This window comes from Sus scrofa, chromosome 3 (genome assembly GCF_054392235.1).
Source record: "Sus scrofa isolate SSC_HxYL_T2T_F1_AM1 chromosome 3, Sscrofa_HxYL_maternal_Yorkshire_Landrace_v2.0, whole genome shotgun sequence".
In the NCBI taxonomy this organism is placed as follows: domain Eukaryota; kingdom Metazoa; phylum Chordata; class Mammalia; order Artiodactyla; family Suidae; genus Sus; species Sus scrofa.
The window spans coordinates 120,579,961-120,605,220 of record NC_139385.1 but is presented as its reverse complement, the minus strand read 5'-3'; the positions used below and the strand labels follow the sequence as shown (position 1 = coordinate 120,605,220).

Sequence of the window (25,260 nt, the reverse complement as noted above, 5' to 3'; positions counted from 1 at the left end):
CCCCTCAGGGCCCCCCCGCTCCCTCATTAGCTGTGAAAATGAGAACTCAGGTTCTAGAGGCACTCTGTGCCGTGGTTAAGGGCAAGGGCTCTGGGACCCAGTCCTCTCAGTGCCCTTCTACAAGGAACCTGGTGCCTCGGGCCTCTATCTTTCCTCCTACAAAATGGGATAACAGGCACCTTCACAGGAGTGTGAGGAGGGATGACCAGTGGCTGCATGTGGAGCGTGCTGAACAGCACTTGGCAGGTACTTTGAAACACGTGAACCGGTCAGCCTGCGTGCAGACACACGCTTGCCAAGCGCTGGACCAGAGGGCTGACGGGCAGGAAGGCTCTTACCTGCGGACGGTTCTCAGCAGGGTGGAGCGGGCCTCATTGTGGAAGGTGATGATGATGCTCGTGGGAGGAAGGTCTGCGCAGTACACCAGCAGGGTGCATCTGGGGAAGGAGAGGCCACAGGATGAGAAGACCTTTAGAGACAAAGCCGATCTGCGGGGCTGGAACCAAGGGCATCACCGAGGTGGACAGACACCTGGTGCCTGGTGGGGCCAGGCCAGTGGCACAGCCCTGGGTAAGACCCCAGGGCCTCACCTGGCTCGAAGCTGGTAAGGAAGCTTCCAGAATGATTAGAGGGGGATCTCCCAATATCTTGGGGGAAATTGGGCATGGAACCAAATTAAGTGGATGTAGTGAACATAAATGTGTTATGGCACAGCGGTTCCTAGGAGCCCCACAAGCCCGCCCCCCAAGTCTTGGGCTCTGTGGCTCTGTCTGTGTCCATCCCAGCCTGCGGAAGCCTCACCGTAGTCTGGGCCAGAGGCTCCAGCCCACCACATCATGCTGACCCCTGACCCTGCCAGACACTGAAATCTGGCCTGTTGAAAGAGACAGAGCCCTAAAACCCGGCAGAGGCCATGCAACCTCATCTTGAGAAAGCATGCATTTCCCCGGCCCGGGATCATTTTGTATGACAATTACATCTGAGGTAATTTCAATTTAATACCTCACTGCAAGTGAAAATTGTAGCCCGCAGCATGAAAATTACTGTAATAATGGAAATAAACCCACCAAGTGAGGCTGATGCGACCAGGGGCAATCCCTGGGTAAAGGCTTCCTCCTGTTTCTCGTTCTTTCAGGGGTATTAAGTGACGAAGTAAATAACAGATGTTTGGTGAGTCCAGCTTTTCCCCTCTTCATTTTCTTTTTTCTAATTAATTTTTTTTGTCTTTTTGGCTTGTCTAGGGCTGCATCCATGGCATATGGAGGTTCCCAGGATAGGGGTCAAATCGGAGCTGTAGCTGCCGGCCTCTGCCACAACCACAGCAACGTGGGATCTGAGCCACGTCTGTGACCTACACCACAGCTCACAGAAATGCCAGATCCTTAACCCACTGAGCAAGGCCAGGGATCGAACCCTCAACCTCATGGTTCCTAGTCGGATTCATTAACCCCTGAGCCATGAAGGGAACTCCTCCCCTCTTCATTTTCTAACTTCTTCCTAGGCTTGAAGCTTTTAAATATGGGGTACAGAGACCCCAGGGTGGACTTCCAGGGGACAGGGAGCCCTCTGAAATCATTTGCAAACTGGTCTATGCAAATCTGTTGTTGTTTTTCTGGGAAGATGGTTCATGGGTTTCAGTAGATTCTCAATGAAGGCTGTGGCCTGAAACGCTTAAGAACCTCAATCCTAGGCCAACAGGCCTGATGTCCCTTTGGCTTCCCTGATAATTCTGAACACTTTTTCCTGCAAAAGCAACACCAAGTAATAGAACTCAGGCAGAGTGAGCAGGGCTGTCGTGCTCAGGGCCTGAATACAGGCTGGGTTGGGTCAGCCATGAGGAACTAAGAATTAGGAAAAGATGGCCCCAGGGTAAGAGACAGTGCAAAGGTATGTCATGACCTTCAGGACTTCCTGTGCTCCCCACGCAGAGATGGCTTCTCACTATATCAGGTCAGCTCCACCTACCAATATACCTCCTTGAATCCACCGGTCCTCTCTTGTCCTCATGGGCCCAGGTCAGAGCAGCTTTACTCCTCTGGGGGATCCCTGCAGTAGCCTCTGATGAGTCCTCCTGCCTCCATCCCCTGCCCCTACCAGTCACATCTCATCTACCACATAGCTCTGCCCAGGCCTTCCTCTGGCTCAAAGCCCTCAGTGGCTCCTAATGTAGAAAGACCAAACTCCCCATGAGAACCTTCAAGACCTTCCACAACTGCAGCTTCATATGCTACCATAACTTTCTGCCACGGCTCTATGACTTCTTTTCTCTACCTGATGAACTCCTACTCATCCTTCAAGACCCAGAGCAAATATCCCTTCTGCTGTGAAGGTGTTCCATACGCCCCAAGATAGGTAATGGCCTGTCCCTTGTTCCCAAAATCTGTACACATCTCTCTTCTGGCATTGTGCAAGATGGACTAAGAGTCCTCTGGGGAAGGACCCTTGTCCATCTCCATGTCCTAGAACAAGAGTTAAGTATACTAGATGCCCATTCATGGAGAAAGAGAGAAAGAAGTTCAGGAAATGCATTCTTCAGTCCACTGATGATTTAGCCTTTTATGGCTATAAAAGGTGTGGTGGCCAGTCTCCCAGATGGCCCCAGTGATTCTCACCTACTGGTCCCCATGCCTTGTATAGTTCTACCCTTCACTAAATTAGGGCTACCTTATGTGACTGATAGAATTTGATGGAAGTGACAGAGTGTGACTTCTACGGCTAAGTCATAAAAGCACAGCAGGCTTTGCCTTGACCACTTGGAGGGCAGCCAGCTGCCAGGCCATGAGGATGCTCAAGCAGCCCTGGGGAGAGACGCCAACGTATGGAAGAACTGAGGCCTTCTGCCCACAGCCATCACCAACTTGCCAGCCACAGGAATGAGCCACCTTGGAAGTGAGTCCACCAGCTCCAGTCAAACCTTCAGATGACAGCAGCTCCACTGGCTCCAAGCCAGAACCACCCCACCAAGATGCTCTGAACTCTGACCCACAGAGACTGTGAAGATAATCAATGATTTCTGTTGTTTTAAGCCACTAAGGTTTGGCAATGAGTTGTGGTACATTAAATAATAATTATAAAGGGGGAAGGAAAGTGCCTTGAAATGGTCACCAGCAAGAAGAGGCCTTAGACTTGCCAATCTTCAGATACAGACTTAAGTTGGGAGCAGTGGGGAAGGAAGATGGCAGGTGGCTGATCAAGATGGACTTGGTGGTGGTGGGGTGCTCAATCCTTTTGCCACAGGGCCCATGGTGGCGGGGTGGAGGCAAGAAGGGGCTTGGAGAAACCCAGGAGGAGAGGCATGGTCAGCCTCAGAAAGAATGAGGGGGGTGTCGGGGAGCAGAAACATAATCATATGTCTCTTTGTGGGACAATGATAAAGCAGAGAGCTTAGCAGAACCTTCCTGTCTCCATCAGAGATGAGGAGAGAAGACATACGAGAAGACTGGGGAGGCCGCACTGCCAGGGCTGCACTGAGGGTCAGGCTCGGGCCGGGCACTGGAGACAGCATCCCATTCCTCACCCTGGGAGGTGATGGGATCCCAAACCCCAGCTTTTGTGAGGCAAGTTATTTGGAGGCAAGTTGGTATAGCAGATACTGGGAATTATATACGTAGAGAGGTTTGGGGGATGGAGGCCACTTTTTGTGTCTTGGAGGCATCCAGCTGGGGGAGCAGAGGGAGGCAGAACTCCGCGGGGGGGGGTGGTGAAGATGGAGGAGGAGGTACTGGATTCACAGGGTGACGCAGGGATGGATGGACAGAAATGGGGTACAGCATCCCCGTCCTGACATGGTTCTGGACCCTCAGGCTGGGTGCTAAGTGAGGCAGTTCACAAAATATCGGCCTGGGCATCTGGACCAACTATGAGAAGGGGGCAAACCACCCGCCTCCCCCAGCTGCTGTCTGCCCAATTGTAAAACAGGGTTTGAGCCCAAGGCTTTCCTGTTAAAGGTTCCCAGGGCATCAGTAATCAGAAGCTCTGATTGTAGCTGACATCCAATAAGCGTGGTTGATGTGAATGGAATGTTGCAAAGACTATTCTGCAGCTGAGGCTCACCTGGGTGGCTGGACACCCAAATTTACTTTTCTAAGCCTCAGTTTCTTCATCTAGAAAGTGGAGACAACAATTTTGAACCTGTAGATTATTACTATGTTAGGTCATAATAGATGCTTGGCAAATATTAACTATCATTATTTTTCATATTGTGTTCAGATCGGCAGGCTCTTCCTCACGCTGACTGGAGCCAGATCTTCCACGGGTTGGAAAGGCATCATTGGTGAGTGGTCCTGCGCCGTCTGATAGCAGGTGAGGGGTACGGGGTGGCAAGAGGAGGAGAATAGAGCCAAGAATGGAGCATCGGTATGGGAGAAAGCACCCGATGCGAGTCCTGGATCTGCTGCAAACTGGCTATGTGCCCTTGGGCATGCCCTTTATCCTCTCTGAGCCTCAATACTGTCACCTTTAAAAGGAGAAACAAACACTTTCTTTTCAGGCTCATGAGGACAGCAGGGAAGGCAGGTAAAACCCTTGGCGTTTCACAGCTGCCGAGGAAGCGGTGGTGAGAATTATTATTATGATGACTATGCAGTGACCCAGCCTCCAGCAACGCCCAGTGCTTAGGACTGAACTACAAACTCAGAGTTCAGGAAAGGAAGGGGCTTCAAGACAACCCAGTCCAACCTCCCAAACTGGGCAGAACTTGGTGGCATAAAAGGCATCCTGGGAGCCCCCTCCAGCCTCCTGTGCCTGTAGGATAAAGGATGCGGGCTCTCCTTGTGGGGCAGAAGTCCCACAAGCCACTCCCACATGCACAGGAAGGAGGTACCGCATAGCTCGGAGGCAGAGGCATCCCCACTCCCAGCCCTTCGAGGCATCTTCCTTCCTACCCTTCCCAGAGCCTGTGGTGCCCTGACTCATCTTTTGTCTCCTTGGACCCTCACAACAGCTCATGAGAACCTTCACTTCACAGATGAAAATAACTGAGGCTCAGAGTCCTGCTCAGGGTCACACGCCTGGCGAGTGGCCGAGACGAGCTACGTCCAGGTTGCATGGCTTCTAACATGGTATTTGTCCTTGGTGCCCCACTGTGACCTCACTGTGGCTAGGGCACAGGAGCCCACAGTGGGGGCTGGTGCTGGGAAGGGCCCCCCTGCCAGGCCAAGCCCAGGGCATGGGCCATCTCCCCTTCAAGCCCAGGGAGGCCACAGCCCCACTTAGGGACGAGCCCTGGCCACTGGCAGCAACAAGACCAGGGGGCTGGGAAAAATCCTTAAAACAGGCGGTCATGAGGAGAGTCGGCTCAGACCGTGCGTGGGCTTTTCTGTGAGAGGGTCTAAAAGATTAATCAAACAGCAAGATCTATTAGGGGCACCAGGGGAATGGGAAAGGCTGCCAACACTGAGATCTGGCGCCGGTAGACAGACAAGAAAGCATGTTTATAATTTATTAAAGATTCAAGGGTTTTACTGGAGAGAAGAGCTAGTGAGCAGGAAAGATGGGTGGGGGGTGGGGGTGGGAGCAGAAGGAAGGGCTAGACCACCAATGGGAGCAGAGACAGATGCCAGCTCAGGCGCCATCCTGATTGCCTCAGCGGCTCCTGAATAATGCAGCTCCTCTGCATGGCTTCTCCACAGGTAGTTTCTTTCTTTTTTCCAAGAAAGGTTCAATGAAGACTTAATTTCCCCAAGTTCAGGTGGGTCTCACAGTGCTTCCTAACCACCAGTTTCTTGCGTGTTCACTGTCATTTACTGGTCTAGGATGCTTCCAGAGAGGTATTCTGAGATGCTGACCCCTGGCACAGGATCTGGGCTTCTGCTTCCATGGCTTTCTGTCTGTCCCCCAGCAAGATGCCATCCTGCCACCCCACCCCTGCTCCTGAACAGGTGCCAAGGCGGGCAGGTTAGAAATGCACCAAGCGAGGGTGACTGTCAGCACAGAAATGTAATGCTGTGCATATGCCTTTTATTTCATGGCACAAGCTCATTACACTGGCAGCAGCCCCATAACCAGTGTGTTAGGATGGTGGTTCATCGCCCCCATTTTATCAGTGGGCAGCAGTGCTCCTGCAGGTGTGCCTGCTGGGGTTACGACCGGGTCCTCTGCCTCCTGGACCTACGGTCCTCTCCTGCGGCATGCTGCCGTTATGGAAGAAAAGACATGGTCATAAATCATAAACATTCAGGATTTTCCTCTCATGTGTAAAAATAGGAGGGAGTGACAGAGAGACAGACCCGGTAACTCTGAAGTAGAGAGGAGAGCGTAATTATTATTGCTAGTATAATAATATACTCTGACCACGGCTCAGGGTCCAGAAGGCAAACTTTTTTTTTTTTTTTTAAGGGCTGCTCCTGTGGCATATGGAGGTTCCCAGGCTGGGGGTCTAATCAGAGCTATAGCTGCCAGCCTACAGCACAGCCACAGCAACACCCGATCCTTAACCCACACAGTAAGGCCAGGGAGCGAACCTGCATCCTCACAGATGCTAGTCAGATTTGCTGAGCCATGACGGGAACTCCCAGAAGGCAAACTCTTGAAGAGGGGGCTCTGGCTTCCCAGATGGGAGGCCGGGGACAGTTAAAGAAAGGGGAAAGGCCATGGAATACTCAGCACGACATAGAGGAAATCAAACAGGCTTGGGGTAGGTCACCCTGGGCCAAACCTTTGTCACTCAGGAGCTGGGCGGTGACTTCAGTGATGAAATTATCCACCTCAGGGAAGGTTTTTAAAGGACTCCTTAGGGACCCTGCTGCCAAGCCCTGTCCTGAGCACCTTGAGTATTTAACGCTCACAGTAGCCCTTTGGCAGGCGGAGGAGGGTGCCTGTTTAATGGATTCACTGAGGAGGAAATGGAGGCATGGGGAGGTTAAGTCACTCAGTGCAGCTAATGAACCCAGGCCCTGCCACATGTCCTTGTCACCATGTCACCACCCCTCCGTGTCAGCACTATTCCAAGCATCAGGGTATCCATAAGTTGCCAGCTGTCCCAAGGTTCACTCTGTGCCCTGCGGCCCATGTGGACCCCGCCTTGATCACCGCCCCAAGAAGCAGTTTCTACCGAGCTCTAGAGCCCAATCGTTGCAGTGGCCAGCCCAGAGGGGAGGGACAGGGGATAGGTTTCTTGCTGTTTCTGGGTAGTGTAACCAAGTAGGACCATGTGAGGCCTTGCCAGAGTGGACCGCCACTCATGTCCTCCCTCTGCCTTTTAATCTATAGAAAAACTTCAGTGAAAGAATCGATTTAGTCAGAGAAGTGAGAAAATACAAAGAAAAAGGAAGACAGTCAAGCAAGACAGAATAATGATAGTTTAGCCACTCAACAAAGTCAAGGACTTTTGGGTAGTTCTTCAAAGACTATAGATAATATTCTGAGCCATGTCCTCCGAGCTGTTTGCCAGGTGCTGAAGCCCCCACCAGGTGGAAGAAGTCCACTGCTTGCTGCCCCTGAGCACGTAGACCCAGACTGGTTGGAACCAGAAGGTTGATGACGCTGACTCCCAATGACCTCACCACCCACCAATCAGGAAAATGTCCACGAGCTGATCACGCCCTGCTCCTTGAACACAGCAAGACTCCTCACTACCCCCTCTAAGGGGTGGGGGCACAGACCTTGAGGCCCCAGTCTGCCGTGTTCCCTTCTTTGCCCTGCAATTAAAGCTACTCTTCCTGTTTCCTCCTGCTCCGTCTCTTCATTTCTATTTGGCATCAGTGTACAGAGGCAGCCGAGATTTCGGCAACAGTAGCTACAGAAAGACAGGGACACTGCTGGCTGAGCCATCACAGGAACATCCTAAACAGGGACTCCCACTTACTCCCCAGATGGAGCCTGAGAGGGTGTGTGCAGGGTGCCTACAGAAAGACCCTGGGAGGCGCAGTTCATGAACCTGTTTCTAAACAGTAAGCTGCTGCAGTTTGTCCCTCCAATTCCCACTCCAGAGGCCAGATCCAGGCATAGGAAACAAATAGGTTATATTCTCCACTTGAACCATTTGCCTGAACTCTACGGCTGCCAAGGCCAAGGGAAATAGACGTAAGATGTAAAGTGGGGGCGAGGCTAGTTTCCTGGGAGAACACTGTCCCCAAGGGAATGACAATCTGGATTCCCATGCAGGTGGGGGTGGGAGCACTGCCTTCCCTCCCTCCCAACCTCCATCTCTGTCCACTGTCCTCCCTTCCAGCCCAGAACAGAATCCGGGGGGACCACGCCTCCTCCCCATTTCCCCTGCCACCTGTGTGAGGATAAAAGAACAAGAGAGATGCTCTCAGCCCAGTGACCTTTCCAGAATGTCAGCTCCCTCAGGACAGGGACCATGAACTTGTTGTCGGCATTTAGAATCACAGATTTCGTTTTTAGAGCTGAGAACACCTAACGCATTCCCAGCTCAGTTCTATGTAAGGAAGCCCATTCTTGGCTACAAGGAAAAGGAAGATGACGGAAAACTAGAAAATGTCAAATCTGTGACTGGCCTCTAGTTCAAACTCGACTCTTTAGAAGAGAAAAAAACACAAGCAGTGTAAAAAGTATGACAGCTGTAAAACCAGAAATTTACTTTAATCTCATTTCATGGGCAACACTGATACACTGGGAGGCATGAAATTTATATTTCATGTCAATTTCCCTGGGATTTCACATGCAGATTAATTTGTTCATCCGCAGAAACATGTATTGCTCCTACTTCTTGCCTCAACCACCGCCCTCACTCAGTATTATAGAAATCCTGCACCTCGTCAAAGACACTTGAAATAACAGCACGATCCGCTGCTCTATGACACTGCTATATTTTGATTTGCTAAACGTATTATTAAATCCGAGTGTCCTGGAAAGGGAATAAGTGGGGGCAGGGCAGGGACATAAACTGCTTAGGGACTTGGCTGGACTCTGTGGTGGGCACCTGACAGCCCCCAGTCCCCACCCCCTTGTGTCATCTCCTCCCCTTGAGTGTGGGCTGAATCCTGTGAATTGCTTCTAAGGAACGGATGATAGCTCAAGTGATGGGATATCGCTTTTGTGATTAGGTCCCCAAAGACGGTGACTTCAGTCTTTTTGGCTTGTATGCTTTGCCGAAGCAAGCTGCTATGTTGGGGAGCCCCCCATGGCAAGGAACTGGGAGTGGCCTCTGGATTCAGAGGGACTGAATCCTGCCAGCAGCCATGTCAGTGAACTTGGAAGAAGGTCCTCTCGCAAATGTGTCCCAGGATGCCTGCCGCCCCAGAGGACACCCTGAACATTGCCTATGGGAGATGCTGAGGGAGAGGACCCACCTAGACCATTCCTGAATTCCTGACCCACAGAAACTGCGGGATAATACACATTATTCTAAGCCACTAAGTTTTGTGGTAATTTGTTACGCAGCAACAGACAATGAATACCAGTATCCGGAGCTCCTAAAAAAACAAATCCACCACGGTTTCTCACTCTCCCAGGGCCAAAGATAAATTCTGTTGGGTACCTGGTGGAAGAGCAAAGGCATCACAATTCTTCCAACACAGAGCTCCAGAGACCCCACTGGACCATTCACTCACACTCTGTTGGCATCAAGATATTTCTAGGTGCAAGTTCTTCAGGAGTACCTTTGTGGGCTGTTCCAATCTTAATAGATTCAGTTCCCTTATGGCTTCTTTATATGAAGCACAGTGCACAGAAAACTGAGGGACTCTCTTCTTATGTCCCCCATGGATGGTATATAACTGGTACCCTTCCCCATGTTTAGAGGGGAAGTTAATTCATTTCATACAATGGATGTCATAGGGCTTTAAGGCTTGATGCATTTGCAGAAGTCCACTTAGGAAAGGCTGACCTAGACAGTATCACAGACACTCCTCCAATCCATGAACACAAGGCCAGCTGGCAGAGCACTAGGTTTTAGGGTGGGCCTATTTAGGTCAACAAATACCTTCCCTGGTACCAACCACCATCATGGTCTTGGTTGAGTCTGTCAGGTCAGCTCAGATTCTGCAGTTCACTTCTTGCTCCTTGGGGAACCCTCTGGATTTCTTTGCCATCTACTTCCAACAGCATCAGATTTCTGAGAAGACAAACATCTTGACAATTCTAGGGCACTTCCATTATCACTATTAATTGCAGGCTGTAGATCAGAATGGGGATCTCAGAAGTCAGTGCTGCAAGCTCATCTTCCTGGCAATGTGAGAATGCCCCAAGGGGTCTTTGCTAACAAACTAGGAAGCTAACCAAGGAAGCAGGGGGATACTATGATGTAAGGGACCATGTGATCTGGAGTGCTCCAGAGGCTCAGTCTCTGCCTCTATTTTGCAGTCCAGAGTAGCTGGCAGACCTTTCCCTCATTGATGCTTCAACACTGGACTGGAAGGGACCATGGAGAGCCTCTGCATAGTCAGTCCCTCCGCTGTGAGCTGCTGGACCACATCTAGAAGTCTTTGCATGCTTTGTGAATACTGTGTACAACAGTCAAGTAAGTTTGGTATAGGAGACATACTGGCACATGAAAAAATACTAGGTATTGTTTGGTACAAAACAGGTTTTGTACCAAAATTTTTGGCACATTAATAGGTTAAAGGTTCTGAGATTTCTGCTAGCCTGTTTACCAAACTCTGAGGGCAAACCCTGCCCTACAATCCCTGGCATAAAACAGGAACTCAAATATTTACGGGATATATATTGACTCAAGCCTGCCACTTAACATCAGAATTTTGTAGAACACAGGTTTTTAAAACATTGCTTCCAGTTCTCTCCTTTTTTAACAGATGCACAAACTGAAGCTCAGAACAGTAGTGAATGGAACAGCCAGGGTCGCCCTGCTAGTTTGTGGCTAAGCTAAGATTTCCTAGTTCTTGGCTATTGTTTCCTTGAAGCACTCATGCTTGGTGGTGGTGGGGCACCATCACACAGTTTAAAGAGGCCCAAACCGTGGTCCACACAGGGTTACTGGCTGCCTCGGCTTCCCAGTGCCCTTTCGCCACCCTCTTCCCTCAAAATATTCCCACCAAGGTCCCTGGCATTTCTCTATGTTGCTAAATCTAATGCAACTTTTCAGCCTTTATCTTGCTTTTCATCTCTGTAGTAGTTACTGGTGAGGGTGTACATTTCATTAAATGTTTGGTTCTTTGCCCTTGGCTTCGGTGAAATCACCCTAGCATGGCTCTCCTCTTCCTAGGCTGTTTCTTCTTGGTTTTCCTTTTCTTTCTCTCCTCGGAAATGTTGGTGTTTCCCCGCCAGTTCTTTCCCAAGCCATCCTCTTTTCAATCATCCTTCTCTTTAGGTTATTTTACTTGTTTCCAAGCTTTCAATTTCCCATCTGTTTGCTAAGGACCACAACCCACACCTAACGAACATCTTCTCTTGGATGTCCCCAAGACATGACCTCTTCACTCACCTCTCTGCCTCCCGCACCTGGCTCACACCTGCTGACCCTTCTGTGTTCCCCACCTCGCTGTGCCCAAACCCAAGAGATCATCTCGAATCCTGATTCCCCCTCCTGATGCCCTGTCTCACCAAAACTAGTCCTGTGGTCCTTCTTACTTATTTCTCTACCTGGCTGTTTCTCTATATTCCCATCATGCCTTCGCTGGATTACTGCAGCCACTTCCTAGCTGGCTTTATCCCCTTCCAATCTACCCTGAACCCTGCAGCTAGAATGATCATTCCAAGCTGCAAATCTTTAAGATGTTTCAACACTGACCAATTGCTCACAAAATAAAGCTGAAACTCCTAATCACCACTTACCATCCTCAGTGACCCAGCACCACTTCTGACTCCTCCCTTCACGTCTTCCTAGTTCCAGCCACATTCTGTCTGACCTGCTCTTTCTCCCTCTGGACTTCTGCAGGCGCTGCCTCCCTCCCATGTGTCTGAAAGACACTCTCCTCTATTCCAAGGTCTGCTTATTTTCTCCTCTTCTAATCCTGGCTTGGAAGGTACTTCCCCTGGGCAGCATTTCTTGATGTCCCAAGGCTTCTCTAATGTGCTCTCCTAGGACCCTTCCCTCACCCCATCACTGTAGTTTATTCCCCAGCTTTGTGAACTCTTTTTTTTCCCCTTCTACTGACTATCAGCTGCAAAGAACGCAAGGACTACTTCATAGTTATAACCTCAGTACCTGGCACGGTGGCCAAACACAGGAGACATACAATAAATGTCTGAATATTGAGTGGATGGTAAGTGGGGGAGGAAGGAGATGATGCTTCCATGGGGGCAAAGCCAGAGAAGAAAATCTCCCTTGGCAAAGGACAAGAGACACAAGCTCAAGGGAGCTGCAGGGCTGTAAGCTGCTAAGCTGTAGATGGGTGAGGCGCCAAGCTCAGTCACAGAGGAGACCAAACAAGTCACCAAAGCTAAGTATGGTGTCATGTGGGGTGAAGAGGGGAATTTGGGCTCAGGCTATCCTGGGAGACATCTGGGACAGTCATCTGGTGCCCGTGGACAGCTCTGATGCATTCTCTGTTGCACTAAAGATACTCAGCTGTGTTTAAAAAGCTAGGGTGTTCCCCTTGCTTCCCAAAGCCCCAGGGATGGACAATGCTTCTTCACATGGGAGGGAAGAGACTGAATCCTATCCCATAAGGCTGCCAGACTATGGCTCAGACACTCTCTTCTCAAAGACCTGCGCCATCCAATATGGTAGCCGCTAGCGACATGGGGCTACTGAGCATTTGAGCTGACCAGAATGGAGATGTTCTGTGAGTGTGAAATACACATGTTGAGAATTCAAAGACTTTGACAAAGAATATGATATCGCATCCATATACTTGTTTTACACTGATTGTATGTCAAAACGATAATCTGGGGTATATTGTGTTAAATAATACATAGCATTAAAATTAATTTCACTTTAAAAATTTTACTTTTAAAAATGTAACCATTAGAAAATTTTAAATTACATACACAGCTTAATGTCTATTTCTATTAGACATCATTGTCCTAAGTCATTATTAAACCTAGCTTGTATATAATCCAATTTAGGAATTCAACATTAGTGTCAGACAATAGTTTTTAGAGATTGGGTTCTCTCATATAAGTCAAATAAAATTTTAAAAAATGATAGAGACTATTATTAGGTTTGCGACATTCTTTTGCAGCAAAACTATATTTTAAAACTCTCTCATTTAGCATCATTGTTATTTTATGAAAGGAAGAGTGTTTAAACACTAGAAAAGGCCACAATCTCAGAATAATTAATAGCATTATAAATTATAAAATTAGGCTTTAAAAAAATCTCCCTCTACATCTCTCCTTTTCCTCAATTCCACAGATCAGATCTGCACTAATTCAGCAAATACATCTGAAAGTACAGTTCAAGGGTTTGTCCCACTAAATTGCCATGGGCCTGTGTCTGACCACTCTTTACAGACAGCATGGATATTAAACATGGAAGAAAGGACATCTCCACACTTTGTTCTGGAACCAGCAACCCCAGCTCTGTTCTTGGTGCTGCAGATGCTAACAAACAGATACGGTTTTTCCAATCTCTGGCCCCAATTTCTCTCCTCACGCACTTTTGCTACCCAAGCTGTCATGTGCAATCTGGGCTCAGAATTCACACCTGACCTGACGAATGCAGATGACAAATTTGGGCCTTTTGTTGACCAGCTCTTTCAAAGTGAGTAGAAGGCTGAGGTTTGAGGGAAAGAAGTAGCAGTGCCTTTTCTCCGAGAAGCTGGAGGAGCTACTCTTGGGGAGCTGCAAAGAGGCTTCTCCTGGGATGCTGCCAGGACCTGTGTTAGCTGGTACCAAGCACCAGCCAGATGGCAGCTGTGTGCCTGTGTGTGTGCACGTGTGTGTGCAGGGAGGAGTGTTCTCGAAAGGCAAGTGTGGAGTCTAGCCGGGACCAGGAAGTGTGGAGGTGGGCCAAGGCTTATTTTTGAAGTGTTTCCTGAAAAAGATTCCTCAGTGTCTGGGACTAGGGCTCCTCCAAGTCTTATTTTAGCTCTGCTTGAATCACATTACACAATAGTAATAATAGATAACATTTACTGAACCCTTGCTATGTCTGAGGTCTTCTTCAGAGAGCTTTAAATCTGCACAACTATCCCTTGAGGCAGGTGCAGTGGAAGCTCTCTGCCATGGTGGAGGAGACTGTGAGGTTGCAGTCAATAAGCCACCCAGCCTCCATGTCACACCAGATGGTCTGGCTCCCAACTCTGTGCTCTTTTGCTCCACTAGAATGCCCCTTGATGGTCTATCAGCTCACCAGCTTGCAAAACTTATTTCATCTGACCTTTCTGTATTTGCTCTTGAAATCTACATGCTGGAAGGTTCTGGAAGGATGGAAAATCACAAGTCTGGGCTGTCCCTTGCCTGCTAAGGGAGGATGTCTCCCCTTGATCTTCCCTGGGCTATTTCCTGATATTTTTCAGACTTTCCAGCTAAGAGACTGGAGAAGAGTCATTCCTTCCCTTTACCTGAAGGGAGAAATATTCCTCAAACTGAAGAGATAAGACTTGTAGCCTAGTAACTCCAGGGATGTGGCCAGACTGAGCATACTGAGCTCAGGAATGGTCTGGTTGAAGTGTCCAACATCTCTTCTTCTCCAGGGGACTCATGATGGTGGGCCCCTGAGGAAGGTCTGAGCTGGGGAGGTAAAAAGCCAAGATGTCCCATGCCTCCTGCACCCTTGTAGACAGCCTGCCCAACCCAAGTCGGCCCTGCACTAAATTCTGCCTCCGTCCCCTCCTTTTATTGTCACTTCCACCTGCCTAAGCCTGGCCCACGCTCTTGGTCTGTGGGACTGCAATGGCCTTCTGACTGCTGCTCATCTCATTTCTCCCTGCCTCCCCCTACATTAATCCTCCCAACACCCTTGTTCACACACATATCTCTCCCTACCTTCGTTAGTTACCTAAGCCGCACCTTGGCTGCATCCCAAGGCCCCACCATCACGTTAACCCTCCAGCCTGCCCCACAGTTCTCTTGCCTGAGCCTTCCGACCCTGCTAACCAGTCCACTCCTCCCCGGTCATACTGGAGCCATTACCTCCACACACCTCCCCGCCCAGCCACCATACCATCCTTTCTAGGACCACCTCGGTGTAACTGTTGGCAATGCTGAGCCTCCTCCTCTGCACCTCCCATGGGCTCCCTGGCCTGCCTCCCCTTTCTGCAGGGGTATGCTATCTTCTCTGCAAGTAATGGCCACATTTCTACTTCTTGATGTTCCCATGGGCAAGTTACTGAACCGACTACAGTCACTTCCCTCATCTCTAAACCCAGCATCACAGCAAAGTTGTGCAGCTTAACTGAGAGAACATATATAAGGTGCCTACCACGTGTCAGGGGAATAGTTTGATCAATAAATGTTGGCTGATTATGGTCCTGGATTTATGTGCTAACACAGAGAATTCTTTCTTGAGTGAAGGTGGTTTTAAATTTCCCGTGATTTGATTTTCTCCTTCTGTTCTGAAGATTCATTCTCATGCCTGCACTGGCAAACCCTGATGTTTTCAGTAGATAGTTTGACAATGAATCCAGTGGGGTCTTTGAGTCCATGAGTCGTCAGCTGATACTGATGAAGAGTCTGAGTGGCAGGCACTGTGTGGGGCTCTGGGGGGAGGTGCAAGGATAAGCCAGCATCCCTGTCCATGGTGCTGAAGGAAGGGAGTGGGAAAGCTTGCAACCCAGGTGATGGGTACTGCCCAGGGGTGAGCACAGGAGCAGGAGGTGCTGCCCTACTTAGCCTGAGGGGCAAAACATCTTCCTAGAGCAGGGACTCCACCAACCCAGATTCCTGCAAGGTGAAAGAGCCTCCTGAGTGGAAAGCTGGGAAGAGGGCAAGGGTGTTGTGCAGAGTCAAGCATATTCAGGTTCAGGACTGGCTGGGGTGGAACAGCCTTCATGGGAGGGGTGAGCTGGCAGCATAGCAGTGTTTAGGATGGGGAGCAATGCCTCTGCATTTGAGATGCTTTCCATGGAAGACGGGTAGAGGGTAGACTGGTGTGGGGCCAGAGCCCAGGGAGAGGATGGCAGGGAGTTGCTGTAGTCACCCAGGTAGAGGAGAAAGCATCAAGTAGGGAGCAAGGTCAGGGATCAAAAGGTATGTAAGGAGGCAGACTTAGCAAAGTGAGTATGAAAGAAGAAGGGAATGCCAAAAATTTGGGCTCAGGTCACAGGGTGAATGGTGGGCCTGTCCTGAGATGGAGCAGATGATATGAGAGCACAGTGGGTACTTGATGTCTGAGCCGAGGCAGGTGCAGTGAGACCTGGGGTCTGTGAATAATGATGTGTCTGTAGGATGAGTCAAGGAGAGACAGGGAAAAGTGTGGAAATTGGAGAAAGGAGGTAACGATGCCTGGTGGGTCAGGTGGCTTCAGGGTCACTAGGAGGGTCAGGTGAGGGCAGGAGGTAAGAGGTGTCAGTAGGATAAGCTTCAATCCAGCATTAGTGACTCCAATTACTGCACTCAGGACACCAAGGGCACCACAAGGGGCCTTTGCCAACCCTGTCCCTTGCCAGCGCAGATGGAAGCCCGGCTGCTCTACGACTCTCGGGTCCCCCAGCAGAGCACTTCTTCTGTCACAGGACACATTCCTCTGAGTTTTCCCACTGTCCTCAGCCCCCAGGGCTCACGTGGCTCCATCCCACCGTCTGTCACCATGGCCGCTCGGGCGGCCTGCTTCCCACAGCTTCTCCCACCCACAGCTGTCATCTCCTCTCTGCTCTTTTCATCTCTTGTCAAACACATTTGGTACTTCCTGGCCCCCAGCCCTTACATCACTCCCTCTGCTGGCCTTGGCATCTATCCCCAGTATCTGAAAAGTGCAAACTTCACTAGATGCGGCATCGCAATTGCCTCATAGCTTATTTTGCATTCCAGGTTTTAAAGTAAATGTGACAAGTGTTTGGCACTGAGAGCCCAGGCTGAGGCAGGATCTCTGCAAAACTTCCCTGCCCACTCCTGCTACCCCGGCCCACCTTGGAGCCCACCCCAACTCAGAGGTGGGGGACTGGGTGCCAAGCCAGGACCTCCCAAACTTATTCACATCACCCCTTTGTCCTCACTGGGGGCTGACACCCTCTCTGTCCTGCCTCTCAGACCTGGAGCAGTGACAAGACTACGGGGCTGAGTGCTAATGCTGGGCCTCGTGCTAAGACCAGCCAGACTGCTCCTGACCATGGCTAACAGACCCTGAGTGCTTACTAGGCGTGAAAGGCTGGCTCAGTCTGACATGGATTATAGATTTGCTCACCTTCACAGCCACCTGGGGTGCCATTATTATTCCCATTTTAAAGATGAGGAAACAGGTTCAGGAGTTTGAGCAACTCACCCAAGGACCAGCCAGGAAGTCGCAGAGAGGTCTTCTCTTCAAGCTCACATGGGCAAGAAGAACTACCCTGCCTCTTAGTTGCCTTCCCTGGGTCTCAGATTTCCCTGATGTGAAATGACAATGACCCCTCCACCCAGAGGGCGACAGGGGACATCACAGGAAGAGATGTGAGAGCACTTTGGAAAGTCGCCTGCAAATGTAAAGTGGGTTATTCTTATTCTAGGGACTCGGCGCAAGGTTTGACCTCCCACTGAGGAATTGCCACAGATGCTCTGAGGCTCCTTGGCCTCGTCAAGTCTGCCTGCCTCGCCCTGTATCCTTCTGGGGTTAGGAGCATCACACCACACGAAGAGTTCTCCAAAGTGCTGGGGCGGGGGGAAATAGTAATTGAACATGACAGTGTTCTGGGTTTTAAAGGGAAAAAGCCCATATGTTCCGACTCCTTATTCTGGACTGAAAAACGTGCTCAGGTCACCAGTTTGCAGACAAGCTGCCACCCACGTGAAGTGTCAACTGCAGGGCAGATGGTTTTGTTGTCTTTGTGTTTAATAGATCCCAAGATCTTCGGATAAGTGCGAAGATGGTGTCAAACCAGCTTCCATTTGGATCTCCAGCCGGGAGGGAGTCTGGTGACCTCCACCAAGGGGAAGGCACGAGGGGGCAGGGAAGCCACGCCAGGGAACACGCCAGGCTGTGGCAGCAATAAAAAAGGACAGCCTGACTGGTTTGGTGGGCCCTCAGGTCCCATGAGGAAGGGAAGTGGTGAAGAGAATGATTAATCTAGGGCCCTGGGTGGGGGGAGCTGCTGCTGAGCTGGAGGGAGCCCTGTGTCTGCAAATAGCCTCCAATCTGAGTCAGTTCCTAAGTCATGTTCCCCACGTTCCTACTGGCAGAGTATTCTCCACCAGCAACAGAGCTAGAAGTGACCTTAACAGCGATCTCTGAGCTCCCTCTCTCTTCTTAACAGGCAAAGAAATGGACACCCAGATAGCTGAAGAGCTGCGGAGTGTCTTAGATGAGACCCAGATCCTCTCCCACTGTTTTCCCTCCGTTTGATCCTGCTGCCAAGATGGGAGACAAAATGCCAAAAATGAATGAAAAGAGAAGCAGATCATTGAGGACCAACCAAGAGCCAGGCTTAGTGCTTGGTTCTTGGGCAAAGGCACAGAAAGATGACTGGGGAAGGGGCAAGACCCTTGACCAGGGATTCAAGCAGCTGATACACTTAGGCAAAGGTGCTCCACCTCACTGATTGATAGTGAAAGGCAGATTACAAGACACCACTACTCAGCTTCCAGAAAGGCTAAAATGAAAAAGCCAGACAATAGCAAGTGAAAGGCCACAAGGACGTGAAGCCACCGGAACTCTCACACCACTGGTGGGGGTAAAATGGTAAAACTGCTTCCTGAGATGTTTAACAATATCTAGAAAAGCAGTCGGGGATTCACCCTACAGAAAGACAGTTGCGTGTTTGCCAGAAGACAGATATGAGGCTACTCATCAGAGCGCTATTCAGAAGAATCCCACACTGGAAAAACCCCCAAATGAGCACTAACAGTGAATAGATTTATAAACTGAAATCTATTCCTACAAAGGAATACTATATGGCAATGAGAATGAACAAGCTGTCTTGCAAAATGTGGCTGGATTTCACAATACACTTTTGGGGAAGCCAGACACACAGAGTGCAGACTGTGTAATTCCATTTACGAACCGTTCAAGAACAAGCAAAGCTAGTCTATGGTGTCTGAAGTCCAGAGGGTGTTGCTCATGGTGGGGAGGAGGGTGGGGAACAAAGGTGGCTTTTGGCAAGCTGAAGGTCTTGTCTTTGATGCAGGACCCTGGGAGACTTCTCTTAGGAAAAGTTCTTCAAGCTTTGCATGTGCAAAGTGTGAACTTTTCTGTGTGTATGTGACCCTCTGATAGAAAATTTACTTAAGATGAAGAGAGATCCTTGTCCTGGGGCATATTTTGGTCTTGCAGGAATATTTCAAAAGTGGTGGAACTGGAAGGATTCAAAATACATCCCATGAAATCAACAAGGGCTGAATTGAAACAGGCAGAAAACTCATCAATGCCTTCACCCCTTCTCATTCTGGTGCTCTTCATAATGCTAGAGAGAACACCCCAGAACGCAGAGTGCAAATCCAGGGTCCCCTCAGCCTTCTGCCTTTGGCCTTTAAAAGTTTACACTCCAAACCAAATTTTCCAAAAAAAAAAAAAAAAAAAAAAAAAAAGATAATTTAGAGGAGAGAGAAATGACACTGCCTCCCCTTGGTGTCACTGCCCTGAGAGGCACACCTAGTTTCAAGGGACAGTTCTTCCCACAGGGAGTGACTCTCAGGGCAGAAGGAGCTGGTGGCCTGTGGGAGCACTAAGGCAGTTCCCAGTTACCCAGTGGGAGATTCACACACTTGGAGAATCTCAGTTCCACGGGAGCAAGTGCTAGGGCTGCTCGTTTCCTGATATGTCCCTACGAGCCTTATACTCAAAAAGTAGAAGTAATAAGTATGGAAGAATGATTTTTTTCACGGCAAACAGTAATTCCAAATCAGCTTTCTGTTCTGGGCACTGGACACACTTCTCCATCTGTTTTCATTGCCTCACTCCTCGGGCATCATGTCACAAAGGGGGCAAACTCAGGGAGAATGAAGGGACATTTGTCCCCCAGAAATAAGGCCACTTAGTACCTTTCAAGCCACACAGCATTTTCCTTGAGGTACCTGCCCATTAGAATTTGGCCCAGGAGTTCCCATTGTGGCTCAGCAGTTAATGAATCCAACTAGCATCTATGAGGATGCAGGTTCTGTCCCTGGCCTTGCCCAGGGGCCTTAAGGATCCAGTGTTGCCTTGAGCTGTGGTGTAGGTCGAAGATGTGGCTTGGATCCCGCATTACTGTGGCTGTGGTCCAGGCCGGCAGCTGTAACTTTGATTTGACCCCTAGCCTGGGAACCTCCATGTGTCAAGGGTGAGGCTCTAAAAAGACAAAAAAAAAAAAAAAAAATAGAGATTTTTGGCCTCAGTGATGGAATACTAGAATAAACTACTGATTCCATTAGCCAATTGAAATATGTTATTTCCATTCCTCCAAGCAAAACTAAAGTAGAAAGATCAAACTATCTTAATTGGAAAGCCCCAAATCCTCATGCATCATCTCTTCTGCTTGTACTACAAGCACAAGTCAAATGCGCTCACACACACACACACACACACACACACACACACACTCAGTGAACCTGGATATAATAAAGGTTTTATGTTTATGACAGGATGTATATGCACGCACACACACACACACACACACACACACACACACACACACACACACACCTAGAATCTAAAAACTCAATTTTGGAAGTTCCGTTGTGGCTCAGCAGGTTAAGGATCCAGTGTTGCTGCAGCCGTGGTGCAGGTTCCAACTGCAGTAAGGTTTTGATCCCTGGCCCAGGAACTTCCGCATGCCACAGGTATGCCCCCTGCCCCTAAAAAAACCCCATGAACTCTTGAAATAAAAACTTGATCTAGAGTTTCAGCTAAGCATTGACTGGCTGTGTGACCCTGGACAAGTCCAATAACCTCTCCAAGCCTGGATCTCCTTACCCAGGTATGTGGGGAGGGCTGCTCTTCTGCCCAAATCTCTTCAGCCGGTACTGGTTCTCCCTCCTGAAATCCATCAGTTAATAACTGGGGGGTGAAGGACAGACTCCCTTTCCCAGGTCCTCACCAGCATCTTTTCCTGCAGGACCAGTTCCGGTTTCTCATCCCGCCCACCTCAACTCAGCGTAAACTCCCAGGTGTAAGAGCCAGCACCCCCACGTGGAGGATGCCACAGCTTCACAGCCAAGATCCCACAGTGTGTTCCACCCCCTTGGGTCTGCCCTCTTGGTTTGTACTTTTGTCCGCCCTTCCCTGGAGGAAGGGGGTGTGCATCACTGCTGCTTGGCACAGTTCTACTGAGTCCTACTTGGTCCCCTCCTCCCCCGGCAGAATGTACTGCTGGCCAGGGATGTGCTGCTTAGGGCATCTCTCAGAGTTGCTGTGGCAATGAGGCAGTGCCAATATGAAAGGGAAAACACTCCAACATCTACTGAATTAACTCTAAGGTCCTTACCTGTATTCAAGGCTTTGCCAACATGCATCCAAGTAGCCCTTCCAGAATTACCCTTCCCACTCCTCTCCCCATTATCCTACTCTCCAAGGAAACTGGACTGACTTCCACAAAACACGGTGGCTCCCCCACCTCCCTGCCTTTGGTACATTCTTCTCTCAACCTGCAATGCCTACCACCTGCAAAAGTCTACCTGTCTCCCCAGTTCCAGTCCAGATGCCACCTCCTACCCAAAGCCTCTGCTTCCCACCCCCATGTAAATTCCTTCTCCTCCATATGCCAGCCTATTTCACCTATTTCCTGCAGGAAAGCTCCTATCTCCTGTGTTTTGTTCCATGGCCAAGACAGAAATAGCTCCATCTAACCAGAGACAGGGCAGGAGATGGGAGTTTGGAAATCAAGGGCAGGAGGCTGGGCATTAACTCCAGAATTAAGGACATGGCCTCAGGGGAATCCACATTTGAGCATCAGGAATCAGTCCCTGTGCGTTTCTCTCACTAGACCATGAACTCCTGGAGAGTGGGGGCCAATTCCTAGCACAGAGCTTGGCACATGCTTTAGTGCTCGCTAAATGTGCTGAGAGGATGAATGGGCGGATCAAGGGGGAAAGGAGTGAATGAGTGAGACACATGGCGCAATAACTAGGAAATTGGAATTAACTAGGAAACAAGGTGTGAGGAGACATTAGCTCAGGCACTTTGTCCAGATGAGTTCTCATCAGTAGCTTTTACTGACTGGTCCCTCCTTTCAAAGGCTGAAGAGTTGCCCTTTTAGGAAATCTGTCTGAAACTCACAGGGTAGGCTGGGGGGAGGGGCTCACAGGGGGCCAACGTGGAAAGAATCCTAGCCCAGAGGTGCCTTCCCGCCCCCCCCCCAGCCTCTGTGGTCTTTCTTCCTGGCACCCTGGTGAGAACCCATTCCCCAGACCCTACAGGTGGTCCTGCAAACAGTGGTCCCCACGCAGCAAACATGGTTCTGCTGAGACATTGCAGGTTGTTGGGAAACTCACCCCTGCTCTTCCTTTCCAAAGCTCCCTGAAACTCTGAGCTGCTCTGGAGTGGGGCGCTCTCACAGCCACTGTCAATGGGCTCACCAACTCCGGTACTGAAAAATGGCGCACAGGAGGGACCAGAATGCAGCAGATGGGAGAGCTTGTTTGCAAAGCTAAGCGTCTGTGATGGGTTTCCCCTCCCCTCCCCTCCACCTTGAAGTGGAATCACCAACTCTATGCTGAGCTAGTGGAATAGCCTTGACTATGAGGGAATATGAACATTTTTTATGCTTAGCCATTCCAGCCATAAAGATTTTTATCCTATTACCGCTAAGTGACGAGTACAAGGAGAGAAATGATGATGATCTTTGGCAGCCACTCCAACCGAGTAAATACACGGAGGGAGAAATGCAATCCCAGACCCGGCCACGGCCCCTTCATTTCCCAGAATGAAAAGGAGCAAAGGAGAAATGTCTTCCTGGTGAGATGTATCGAAGTGTGGAATTTTCCCTCCAGGCAAGCAATGGGCATCCCACTGTTCGAACCATTTAGCACCACACTGGACAGAGCCCTGGAAGATATGCCCAGGGGAATAATCAAACCCAGCCTGGCTAGGGTGGGGGGGTGTGACCTAATGAGGCTTCCCAGCCCTCACTCGTCCCAGCCCTCAGCTCACGGGTGCATCCACCCTGCCACCTGCTCCCCTGCAATCAAAGCAACCCCATAATAAGCATTGCTAGGCAACAGCGAACATAGATATGTGCTTTATCAAAATATTTCTCCCCTTCTTGAGGGGTGTACCTCCATTTAATGGCTTCTGTCTGCCAGGCGTTTTATGTGCTACTTGGATGATGGCAAATCCAGCTGTTGTCACCAGAAAGTGGTGACAGGGGTGGGGGTGGCAGGACTGGAAAACGAGGACTCTTTGTTGACCAGCCAATGCTTTATAAACAGCAGAGCTCCCCTGGGAAATCTTCTCAGACTCACCCCAGCTAGTGTTATCTCTTCCTCACATTTTTGCAATAGCTATTTATGGCACACCACCAGCACTACCTCCCATTGCAGGCAGCCACATCTGCTCATCCTTGTGACCCTGCAGGACTTAGGTCATGCCCTGGCAATTAAGGCTCTCATCCATGTTAACAGAATTATGGGCCTCAGGGGGAAAATTCGGAACTAAGATGCCCTGATGATATACCCCGTGTTATGTTCACACCAGGCGGGTGGGAGAGCAGGGTGTATGTATCTGTTTCTATCTGGAAAGAGAAGGCCAGCCAGGGAAGAACGAATTCATCTACAATCATGTGGCACCCAAGGAATGATAAGGCCCACTGAGTCCAACTACAGATGAGAAAACAAAGCCAAGGGAGGGGCAGGGAGGGGCGGAAGGGCACTGCTGGTCATCATGCCCCCACTGCCCTCACAGGACCTGAATGGGGGATGGGGAGACTGAGCCACAGCAAAGAGATGTCTAAAGACTCCAGACAGCAGGTTTCCATCTCAACGTTGTGTAAATGTCAAATGTTACATAAGGGGTGAGGGGGAGGGGGCATGAGAAGGCTGCCAACCCCACCAGGTGAATGAGTAGATCCACGGAAAACTACAGACACTCATTCCTAAGACCACCCTGTGTGTGGGCATCCCTGGAAACCCTGGAATGGAGCATTTAAAGCCAGTCTGATCTTCTACTTCTCCCCTTGGTCATCCTAGGCTCCAGGTGAACCCTGTTGCCTCTTGCAAAATACCATGGACTCCACAGGGCTAAGGACCAAGGGAAAAATGGTGACTGTCCCATTCCATTTAGGGAATAAAGCCCCAAAGCCCTCTGGGCCTCCTCTGTCACATGATGCCCCACCATGACTTATTTGTCAGGGGTTCCACACCTCCAGTGCTCTCACTTTGCAATCAGCAGAGTGAGCTGTTGGGTGAAAACTCGCCACAGCCTTCCTCCTCTCTCCCCTCCTCACTCCACCTGCTGCATCTTCGGATTCCTAAGCCATTCTCCCCAGGGCCTGCCCTCTCAGCAGCACCCACGCTAATGCTCAGCTAATAGCCCTCTGTTTCAGACACTGTCCAAACGCATCCTATAAATCACAATCCAATTACTCTGGTAGGAAAATTGGAAGCAAATTTAATAAGCTCAGACCCTTCTTGCAGGCTGTTTCTTCACTCTTTTCAGTAATGAGAACTCTTTAAGGAAAAGGGCCTTTTTCCTTTAAAGGAAGCTAGTCTCCTGATCCCTTATCTTAAACCCCTGAGGATGGAAGAGTATGGAAGAGAAAGCTTCCTCTAGCTCCTCTTGTCCTATTTGCTCATAAGGCAGATGCAAAGAGAGGAGGCAGTTGTCTTCCAGGGTTACTCTCCCTTTCATTTGTTCAACACTTACTGAATTCCTATCACACATCAAAGACTTCTCCCCCTGGAGGGCAACTGGTGTCATAACTAGTAAAACCTTAGCTACAAGGCATGATGGGAACATGGACAGGGAAAGCAAAGCTGTGTCCTTGGGGTGGGGTTCCACAAAGAAGCCAGGACTGCAGGGTAGGCCAAGTAGGAGATTCTTGGTGTTGGCAACTGCCAAGAGATGGCAGCATATAGATCCTGTGGTTGAAGAAACTGGGAGAAGAGGAAGGGGCAGGAAGGAACTAGAGAAACCAGAGGTTGCCATAGGGGTTGAGACAGAATTCCGTCACCTGGACAGAGGGAGAGGGCTGCAGCATGTGGGCATGGAGGCAGACTTATTTGAGGGTCTCTACTTTCTACTCGATGCTGGGCCTTTTGACTGGCCCAATGCACCCATGGACTTCAGCTGCTCCACAAAAGGAAGCTGCTGTGCCAGCCTCTGCTATGTGGTTTGCTAGTGGGAGGGGCGTCAGCATCACTGGTGGTGCTTGTTGAGACATAGATTGCCAGGCTCCACCCCAGAATACCTCA

General features: G+C 49.8%; 1 protein-coding gene across 4 annotated transcripts in view; it reads right to left on the bottom strand.

Moving 5' to 3' along the window:
* The window catches only part of GALNT14 (polypeptide N-acetylgalactosaminyltransferase 14), a 215,223-nt gene that overhangs the window by 51,376 nt on the left and 138,587 nt on the right, over positions 1-25,260 (bottom strand). For all 4 annotated transcript variants that reach the window (XM_003481255.5, XM_085019690.1, XM_085019691.1 and 1 more), the window contains exon 3: positions 339-437. In XM_003481255.5, coding sequence (XP_003481303.2) covers positions 339-437 — 99 coding nt within the window. The remainder of the gene's footprint in view (positions 1-338; positions 438-25,260) is intronic.